General features: G+C 36.9%; 1 protein-coding gene across 1 annotated transcript; it reads right to left on the bottom strand.

Moving 5' to 3' along the window:
• Nucleotides 1-5,896: 5,896 nt before the first annotated feature.
• On the bottom strand, nucleotides 5,897-7,468 carry LOC120899764 (odorant receptor 30a-like). The gene is made up of 7 exons (XM_040305958.1): nucleotides 7,241-7,468; nucleotides 7,050-7,182; nucleotides 6,650-7,007; nucleotides 6,486-6,585; nucleotides 6,324-6,413; nucleotides 6,106-6,261; nucleotides 5,897-6,039 (listed from the first exon to the last, which is right to left on the bottom strand). Exons 1-7 carry the CDS (start codon nucleotides 7,466-7,468, stop codon nucleotides 5,986-5,988), a joined length of 1,119 nt encoding a protein of 372 aa, XP_040161892.1. The 3' UTR covers nucleotides 5,897-5,985.
• Between the last annotated feature and the right edge of the window lie 3,720 nt (nucleotides 7,469-11,188).

The raw sequence follows: 11,188 nt of genomic DNA, 5'->3' as shown, positions 1-11,188 counted from the left end.
GAGGGTTTCGTCAGATTTGGACAGTGTACATGTCTCAGAGGCGTATGTGAGTACTGGAACTATATAGGTACTATATAGTCCTAGCTTCGTCCGTCGCGACAGGTTCTTTGAGGTGAACTGCTTTTTCAGGCTGTAGAATGACCGGTTGGCAGCCAGCATCCTTCCGCGCAACTCAACTTCCATACTGTTGTCGTTGCTGACCTTTGACCCCAGATAGGTGAATTCTGGGACGACTTCAAAAGTGCGTTCACCTATCTGTATATCACGCCTACGTAGGCTCGCTGATGTTGCCACCATCAGTTAGGTATTTGCCTCGTTTATCTGCAATCCGAGAATCTCTGCCGCCTGCTCGATCCCTTTGTAGGCTTCTGCTACATAAGAGAGCCGCAGACCAACGATGTCTATATCATCAGCGTATGCCAGGATCTGGGTTGACTTATAGAAGATGGTTATCGTAGTCTCCACCCTCGAGTCGCGGATGGCCCTCTCTAGCGCCAAGTTGAATAGGAGACAGACAAGTCCCGCTGGCACAGACCCTTGGTGGTAGCAAAATGTCCTGAGAGTTTTCCATCCACGCTCACCTGGCAAGTGACGTTGGTCATAGTCATTCTAACTAGCCTTATCATTTTGGCCGGGATTCCAAAAGAGCTCATAGCGTCATACAGTTTTACCCTGGCTATGCTATCATATGCGGCTTTGAAGCCAATGAAGAGATGGTATGTGTCGTGTCTGTATTCAGCCATCTTCTCCAAGATCTGCCGCATGGTGAAGATCTGATCAGTGGTTGATTTTCCGTTTCGGAATACTCTTTGATAGTTTCCGACTATCTCTTCGATGTGCGGGACAAGACGATCCTGAAGGATCAGGCAAAATATTTTTAAGGCGGTGTTCAACACCGTAATACTCCTGTAGTTGTTGCAGTCCAACCTGTTTCCCTTCTTGTATATGGAGTAGATGATGCCGAGATTCTAATCATACGGCACCAATTCGTTGTCCACCACTGTGTAGTAAGTGTGCATGCTGCAAATCTATATTGTTCGTTATTTTGTGCTGTGTGCATTACACATTCTGGCGCATAGTAGATGTAGCAATTAGTTTAAACTGTTATGTTCCCTTTTTCAGCCAACATACTGCATGAGCATCTCGAAAAACTGGTAAAGACGCTTCAACACCTACAAAGTAACAAAAACTATAAAAGGCTTTATAAAAACTCGACTATGATCCTTTATATACACTCATGTACGCCTCGAAGTTCATGGGTTGAAAGCCATACGCTGTCAACATCATCGGACATTGCTGTCTGCTCATAAGAAATCTAAATTCCTTCTGTTCTTTTACTGGTAGTTTATACCAAGGCAACAAGATGATCTTGTTGTACAATGCGTCAATCAGTAATAAGTAACATGTTTGTCAAAAATACTACACATGCAGTATAGTTCATATTTATTTTACCTTTATCTCAACCAAATTTCCAATCACGAAATATCCTGATAATTGGACGAACATCACGTACAGGTAGGAATATGTTGGGTACCAATCAGTCTGTGGCATTATATACAAAATAAAATAATTTCGTTACATTACATGTTAGATCTTTATGAAATAGCCAATGTTCGTTTATTTATTGATAATGGCTAGATAAGTTGTTTTCGTCAATTAAACCATAAACCATTAAACCATACAACTTTGGTAATTGTTGAACTACATCAATAACAGTGGGTGGCCTTATTATTCTTTACATAATTTTAACATTCTGTAGCTAAAGAAGCTAAATTTGCTAAAACAATTGGCACTCAGAACTGGCACAGTGCGATAAGAGTCTATGTCAAGAAAACGCAGACATTCTTCAAGGGGTATTTGATGGCCGCCGTGGTCAGCACGCGTTCAACAAAACAATACCTTTTGGTCATCAGGATCGCTTGTGATGATATTTTTTTATTATTTTTTGTGCATCATTCTCGAGAACCTCTATCTGTTTACTCTTCGATGTGCATTTCAGTTCTAAATTCCATCATGACACTCGCTTTAATTATAATACATAAGCACATCTGAATCTAACGTCTGTCGCCCATGCAGTAGAAACAGGGTTTCACGACCCTTCCGTGTAAACAGAACAATATAAAAAAAACTGCATGTATAGAACACCTTAGTTATGTTAAACTAGTTATTTATTTTAAACCAAATACGTCATCAACATGCTTTATACTGAAATGATATTCTGTCTAGCTCAGAAGGATTTTATTAAGACTGAGCTTAACAGTTTCTTTTATATTTGCGACTTCCTAACAATACCATTCACTGCATTGCGAATAATCTTTTTTTTTACCAACCAGTTCGATTATATTATAATTATTTACAAACCACCAGCCATAACGTAGTTTGTAAATATTAAAGTAGTTATGTTTCATTTTGTTTGTAACTGTCAACAAATAATATCCTATATGCAACTATTTCTTTTAAAATTTATTTATGTTTTTGTGGAAAAACACGAGCTATAAATTATTTTGTCCAAATTTTTAATTATTTTTAAATTTAAGGGTAGACATAACAGATATAACATCTATTCAAAACCAACATAATAAACGAAAATGATAAACTTTTTCATAAAATTTTTTTACCTAACATCGAAATGTGTCTAGACAATGAACTTCATACGTTCTAAAACAAATTTCAACTCTTTGAAACGTGTTTCAAACACATACTATTTGTCATATACACTTCATAATATTAATAATCTTACCAGTATCTACCAAAAGCAATAATAGCATTGCGTCACATATTGAACGAAGTTCTGTTGCAACCTGTGCTAAACACATAAGCCCGAATAAGTTTTCAATCGTGCTGAAAAAGCTTTACAAAAAGTGAAGAAATAATCACATCATCTGGATCGATCGATCCATGCTGTCTTAGACTCACCTGGTTGATTGCTGATGATCGTGCATGCACTGGACCCACTTGCGACGTATATCCTCAGTGTGTTCTTAATTCTTAGTGGGGTCGATAAGCATGTTTTTCAGCTCACTAAGATGCAATATTGAAATCTCTGTCCTAGCCATAGCATATATTGCGTACATGAAAAACACAAAATCAGACAGTATTGCTCCCAAAACACCAATAACCAAGAGATTAATCTGAAAACACATCGTCACTGCGTATCCTAAAGAGGAACTGAAATCGCAGAACGGTAGCTCGTACAGAAACAAAGGCATCACTGCTCCCGTTACAAAGTAATAAAATGCAGGATACACTCCGAATGCAACTACAGCGAAGATATTTGACACACTCATTATACGATAGACTATCCAAAGAATACGACCTGTATGTCTAAGCACAGCAGTTTCCTCTTCAGACCCGTTCTGGTAGCGTTTAAGCACTTCTTGTTCCAGTTCAACAGTAAATAACTTGTCTTCTTGAGCTTTCGAATGCCAAACGAAGAACCTAATGTAGAGCTAAAAATAAATACATTGTATACGTAAGTACTCAGATCATATAATCCATCATTTTGATTTCAACACTTCCTACCTGTACACTAGTTCCCAGCGTTATAAGGACCTTCATCATATGAATTGAATCATCGATGTACTTTCTTAGTGTCCAAACAGTACTTGCAAAATATACTGTTATATGAAACGAAACGTAATACGTAGCTGGCGTGAACTTTCCTGGTGCTGCCCACAACTCAACCCCGGCCACTTTCAATTACACAATCAGATATTTCATCAATTTACGAAAATTTTTAACATTTGCCATTGATGCAGTAAAGTTTATCTAAGAAATGAAAATTATTAAACAACGTTTCGTTGATAATGCACACTATGGGGCAAATTTGAATGTTCTTCACGAACAAATCTATCACCGCTTAGCAACTGTAAAATCTACGACCAACTGATTTGTTAAGCACAATTTCGTCATTATGGTGTGCCATTTACAGGCTAGCAAGCTGGTAAATAATCAGTTTTGCTTTGCAAAATATCGACTAGAATATCAGTCAAACATATCTCACCAATTAAGTGTCTAATTAGAGCTAGGGCAAAATTGATGGGAACTTTTCCCACCATAAACAAAGTCGAGTCACTATAATATAAGTATACCGTGAGACTCTTTGTTAAAGACAACAACTGTTAAGATTTATGGAAAAGGTGAAATAAAATTCTTATCTAAGCTGTTCAACTTAATTCAAAATGTATGGCGTACAACATAAAAGTTCTTGCTAGTGCATGTATATAATAAATAAAACAATTCAATATAATGTTTATTTATAACAACCGTTCATTATTTTTCATACTACTTTTATAACTCGTTAAATCGTTACAATCTCAAATTTGAAATAAATTACAAATATTAACAAACTTAAAAACTTAAAAAAAACTTAAAAAAACTAAGCATCGTATAAAAATTTCTTAAGACTAGTTTTCTTTTTAATTCAATACAATCCTTAAATAATAAAATACCTGCTTTTCCTTTTCGTTAGTTTCGTTTCGTTAGATGCATGTTCGAACCCAAATGAAAATAATCATTTCTAAGCAATATGGCCTGAATAAAAATATTAAATTCTTTTAACGCGTGTCACATTCATATAAAGCTTATTACATTCGTTTCATATCTCCTATTTGAAATTTTTGAAATTATTTTTTATGAAATCATCTTCTTTTAAGCTCAACAACCGTTGACGGTCAGGGCCTGCATGTACCACTTGTGGGGTTGGCTTTCAGTGACTGATTGATTTCCCCCCATAGTAGGATAGTCAGTCCAACATATGGCGGCACGTTCCATTTCCGACTAGACCCCAGGACGGGCATGTTGTTAAGTCGTACGAGTTGACGACTGTACCACGAGACCGGCCTTGATTAATTAGATTTGGTTTTATGTGTTATTAATATTATTGCAAGACAGATACATTACCATCATATATGAGGCGAACTATCTTATAAAAAATATTAAATAATCTTTATTATTGTGTACTAATCTTCGATCGAATGAGTTTGGCTGAAATGACCCGATTTCGAAAATGATTAATGCCTATTCCTCTACCAATTGCACTGTAAATTTTAATGTTAGTGTGAACAAATTTACATCTCTCTTGTGAAGCGCATTTAACCGAGTTTGTTTTTGTTTTGTTTTGGGTAACTTTTTAATAAAATAATAAATTTCGTCTAATCAGTGTGATGTTGTGTAACGTATAGAAATATATTGAGTATGCCTATAGTGGCTCGATGACTTTTGTTACTTAATAAATAAATAAATAACTGGGGCGGTCCCATGAGACAGTCGTCAACTCGAACGACTCAATAACAAGCCCGCCATGGGTTCAAACCCCGAATGGACCGTCCCCCTGTAACAAAGATTGACTATCCGGCTGCGTGGTAATGAATTAAATCTCGAAAGCCTGTACAGGCCGGCATGTCCGCGTAGGGACGTCACGCCAAATAGAATAAATAAATAACTAAATATTCGTTTAAATACCTTTTTCCAGCCTCCACAAACTTTAACGCACTATAAGCTAAATGATAACAACGAGCAATTTATGCTGGAGAATGATAGATCGGAGAGAGAGAGAGAGCAACTTGGGAGCATTAGATAAGCGGAAGTGAGCGAAGACGGACGTTGATCAGAAACGAACGATAAAATACAGTTATACGATTTTTTAATAATTTTTACAACATTCCTTTTAATTTGTCTAAACATAAATCAAAATTATTCCAAAAATCATAAGGTTGATAATCTTGTAAGTATACGGTAATTTTTTGTTTGTTTATTCCTCTTTGAACCACCAAACTCTAAAGGTTTCTTAGCTCTGTTGATAGGTTCTAACAGAGACAGTGTCTAAGATTTCATTTTTATTACCTCTTTTGCAACGCATTCTTTGAGATGATTTGGTGTACTTTCAGATGTGTACTAACTTTGTATGATTGGTATTGCATGAGTGCATCACATATTTTGGTGAATAGTAAGTGGAACAATTATTACCAAAACAATTTTTCAGGTTCAGCCAACATACTGCATGACCATGACGAAAAACTGGTACAGGCCTTTCAACACCTGTAAATATAACAACAATTATATAAAGTCATTTCCTAGAATAAACGCGTATCAACTATTATATACACTCATGTACGCCTCGAAATTCATGGGATGAAAACCATACGCAGTCAACATCATCGGGCATTGCTGTCTGCTCATCAGAAATCTAAATTCTTTCTGTTCCTTCACTGGGAGCTTAAACCAAGGCATTGAGATGATCTTGTTGTACATTGCATCAATCTGCAACAAACAAATATCAATAAAATCGCAAATAATGTCCATGTCCTGCTGTAAAAACATACCTTTAGTTCGATCAAGTGTCCAATCAAAAAATATAATGACAGTTCGATAAACATCACCAATAAGAACGAGTATGTAGGATACCAATCCGTCTGAAATGTCTAACAACGTAGTACCATATTGCAAATTGGAAATATCGAAGTATAGAAGGCAAAAATACTTACCAATGCTACCAGTAGCATTGCATCGCATATGGTAAATACTCCCATGGAGACTTGAGCTAGGCACATGAGCCCGAAAATGTCTTCGATGGAATTCAGGAAGCTAGATGTTAGATCAAACGTTTATTAATCGAGAATAATGCTAATGCAAGCTCTGTTTATCTTACTTGGTAGTCTGCTGATGTTCAAACATGCACTGCACCCATTTTTCCCGTACACTGGATTGGTTTTTCTTCACTGTCAGCGGATCGTTTAGCATTTTCTCTAGCTCACCCAGATGTATTATAAAAATATCCGCCTTTACCATTGTATACATCGCGTACATAAAGTACAAGAAGTCGAACAGCATGGCTGCTATCGTGCCGATCACCAGCAGGTTTACTTGAAACATCATGTTCACAACATATCCCATGGTAGTGCTCCAATCGTAATATGGTAGCTCGTACAGGAACAAAGGCATCACTACTCCATTTACATTATACGCGAACAATGGATACAGCCCAAATGCTAGTACAACGATAGTAGCTAATGTGGTTACAAAACGAAAAAAAAACCAAAGAATATAACCAGTTTGTTTCAACAGAACAGTCTCTCCAGCAGTTCTATTTTTATTTTGCTCAAACACTTCCTGCTCGATTTTGTTAGAGAAAACAATCACTTCCTTTGATTTTGAATGTCCCACAAAGAACTTGATGTAGAGCTAAAAACGAAACACAATACTTAAACAGTCGATAATCTTACTTCTATCGCAATAATACCTGTACAGCAGTTCCCAGCGTTATAAGGACTTTCATCATATGAATTGGATCATCACTGTACTTTTTCAGTGTCCAAACAGTGCTGACAAAATATACTATTATATGAAATGAAACATAATACGAGGCTGGCTTGAACTTTCCCGGGGCAGTCCACATTTCAACCCCGGGCACTTTCGAGTACACTATCAAATATTTCAACAATTTACGAAAGCTCTCGATGGTTGCCATTCTTGCAGTATATACCGAGCAAGTGTAAGGTATCTGACAGTAAAAGTAAAATTAAATCACTACGTCTCACAGTAGCTATTGCAATTAATCGTATACTGTTGTTAGTGTCGTGTTATACAAGATCTAGAATTCCACGCGTAATTCCCATTTTCAGATGCAATTAAATGTGGGAGAGAACAGGCGGCAAACGTCCCGGCTAATCAGAGGATGGGGAAAAGGCCATATGTTGCTCGAACAATTATTTTGCTATTGCTATTTGGCTGTACAGTTTTTTCCCCGAGGTACGCCAATAATGCGTTTCGAAGACATTTGCGTTACTCGGATTTTCATGTAAGTCGAATATAACGGTTTTCAGCTAACATTTGATTGATAAATAGTTTTTTATGTAGTATTCTTCTTTGTGTTTTGAGATTCGAGATTAGGAAGATTCGAAGATTCAATCCCTAGAAAGATTTGAGCCGATCTGACCCCGTTTTTAGAATTTTAACCGTTTAAAGATTCCATAGCGATTGGAAATCGACTACCATTCGATTGCGATTGGGATCCGATTGCGATTCAATTGGAATTTGTTAGGATAGCAATAGGATTTTTTGAAATTCCAATGAAAAAGGAGAAACGCGCTAATTTTTTGAATTGCTTATGTAAACAAACGTTTTTAATAACCGCAGGCTGTATGGTAAGAATCTTTGCTTGTAATCTTCTGACAGGTGTAAAGAAAACTATGTATGCTGCTATTTGCTATTTCAACATATTTTTGGTTATTTCATCATGGGAGAACATTCGATGAATGATTTGTACTTATATCATGATTTGTAAAAACATGTGTTAATGTGTATATGTTCATAAAAGTGACATTTTCGAAACCACACCAGAATCGTGTCATGGAAAGAACTGTTCGCAAAACTGTATAAACTGTACGCAAAATTTTTCGCGAATCTTTTGGTGTTTGCCGCCATAGCAACGTGATTAAAAAGTCGAGCAGTGGGATATGCAGTTGAAAACTTCATATAAAAAAAACTGTTTCAGTCGGATAGCCATATCTACTGCTCCACCCCAGTTGATATAACAGTGGAAAATTAAATAATACTAAAACCTTGTTTAACAGCAAACAAAACAGGTTGTTTTATTGCTGTTTGAGTTATTTGAGATTTTTTATCACTAGATTAAGCTATAATCACCGACAAACCGACGTGACACTTCGAACAAAATGAGCTTCAAAAGTTGTCTCCTTATTTCAAATGAAAATACGTTAAACACTAGCGCCATCTCTATAATGATTCGCTTACTACACTGACACAGAGAAGAAACTGCTAAATCCCCTTTTTGTTTTTCTTCGCAAATTCCAATGCGTATTGTTTTATGTACTTCTCACATCTCTTGCATTGATTTGGAAACTAATAAAATGATTTTCCTGGGTGTTTTGTCCAAGAATTCTCACAAAATCTTGCCTCACACTTCCTTCGCAATTTGTATTTAGAAAAGTTGTTTACATCGAAGCAGCAGTGAACAGAGCTTACTTTGACAGAAGTGTTCGCCTCACTGGTAAATGACAGTACTTTCGTGTGGGACACTTTTGTAACGCCAGTTTCACGTCGGTTTGTCGGTGCTATAATATTCTTATTTAGAAAATATAAATTTATCCGTTTTTTATAAAGAGTCAAAACACATAATATTAGGGTTATATAGGTATTTAGTATTTTTGGCTCAAGCCAAGAAATGAGAAACTAACAAAAAATTCATTTTCTGCTAATCCTTTTCTTTTATCCCGCGTTTTTTTAAGCCACGTTGCTTGGGATCGTTTTTAGACCGCCTATGAGTTCTTTCGTCAATGGAGCCTTTATGCTCGTAGGACCACCATGAGACTACTGTACACACCATATATGCTAGACTTACCATCCACGGAGCCTCCCGCGGCCACTCAGTCCGCTTACCGTTAAATCCGCCATTGCTGAAGGGGCGTAGTAGGCTTAAATTTAAGTGGCCAGATGAGGCGTCAGCCATTGAGGCCAGAGAGACCGTGAGCAGATTCGGACACTCCTTATTGTACGGAATAATTCTACCACGTTGTTTCTATATATTTTTGCACAAGAGCGTAAAATACGGACGTTCACGGATCAAACGTTCGCGCTGGCTGGAGTTGATGGGCGCACATGGTACATGGCACAGGACAAGGGTCAGCGAACGCGGCAAGTTCAGAAAGAATTCAAACATCTTCCTCCAGTTCATACGATTTTGTTTCATCTAGACTAGAGGCAACCACCCGTTTTACACTTTTCCCGGATTGTTTGAATAGACCTACTGTCAGTACTGTCTAAGGCCACTTCTGGTGTGGATTCTTCACTAGATGGTCCGTAAATAAGCCAAATTTACTATTTTATTCATTCCGCTAAACAACACCTTTAAATGTAAACAAAAGTGTGATTGACCTATAGGCAAAACCAATGGCTACTCGAATCGGAAAGAATTATCCACCAGCAAAGAAAATTATCCACCGGAGGAAAATAAATTCCACCAATGGATTCGAGCGTATTAACCCATCGGATAAATTTTATCAATTTTCGTTGGCAATCAGGCCCAATGTTTGCTATGATCCAACTCTAAGTAAATAAGTTCGAGGCACTAAGGATTCCGTGAGGTTATAGTTAAATAAGCTGGAGATTATTTCATGACTTGCAACGGTTTAGCTTAACGGGTGAATGAAACCATAACATGTGACTATGCAAAGTGTTAATAAGGCTAGTGCACACAGACTAGTGAAGGCTAGTGCACAATTACAGAAGCGTTGTTACCCGTTGCGTCTTTTAAGCATTCATTGTTTGTTTTTCTTCATATGTACAGGTTTATGTTGTTAGCATACCAAATGATTTAAATTTTTTGGAATTTAATTAACGGAACAAACATGTTGAAACACCCAAGCAACTATAAAAAAGGTTGGAAATGCAATTTATATTTTCACTTGATATTTTCTATCCGTTAATTACGATCGAAGCCACTGCAAGAATTAATCCGAGCCGAGCCGTGCCAATGTTTTAACACAGTATTGTGAGGTATTGAAGGCTGCGTTATAATCAGTGCAAATGCAGTCTATGTGGTAATCCTTTGCCCATGATGTTCACACAATCTTAAAGATATCGCTTCAAAATTCTTGAATTGGCACGCTCACGCAATAACTCTGCATGTAGTAACATCCGATGTATAATCCATTGGATAATCGCTTAACTCTGCATGTAGTAACATCCGATGTATGATCCATTGGATAATCGCTTATTGTAGAAACATGTGTGGGTTGGTGTCGTGGTACAACCGTCAACTCGCACATACATTGTCATATCCAACATAGGGGCCCTTCACGATTCTAGTTAGTTTTTTTTTTTAATGGAATTTGACAGTTGGAGGCTGAAATCATGTAAACACTCCATACAAAAGCACACATAAAACTAGCGATTTTTAGTCTAGATTATTCTATCCTCTAAGCTAGAATTAGATTCAAGTACCTGCTCAAAAACACGGTGTTTTTTTTACATTTACCCCAAGGTGCATTAAAGAGATCACGTGGGGGAATTTAAGATCAAAGTGTATGTAGTCCAGGTGGTCTCATAGTATGTTTTTTATAACCAAATTTGAATTTCACTTTTTGGCAGCATGGATGAACATTTTTGTTCAAACAAGCTTTCTCAAGGCTTGACGAATACTCAAAACACTCATAAAATCTTCATTCAG

This window comes from Anopheles arabiensis, chromosome 3 (genome assembly GCF_016920715.1).
Source record: "Anopheles arabiensis isolate DONGOLA chromosome 3, AaraD3, whole genome shotgun sequence".
Taxonomy (NCBI): Eukaryota; Metazoa; Arthropoda; class Insecta; order Diptera; family Culicidae; genus Anopheles; species Anopheles arabiensis.
This window is presented reverse-complemented; position numbering and strand designations above follow the sequence as displayed.

Excerpts from the sequence above, each read along its gene's own strand:
- LOC120899764 (XM_040305958.1), bottom strand. The coding sequence starts at position 7,468 with ATGGCAACCATCGAGAGCTTTCGTAAATTGTTGAAATATTTGATAGTG. Across the intron at positions 7,008-7,049 it reads TGTTCTGTTGAAACAAACTG|CTACTATCGTTGTACTAGCA; the intron begins GTTATATTCTTT and ends TAACCACATTAG. Across the intron at positions 6,040-6,105 it reads ATTTCGAGGCGTACATGAGT|GTGTTGAAAGGCCTGTACCA; the intron begins GTATATAATAGT and ends TTATATTTACAG.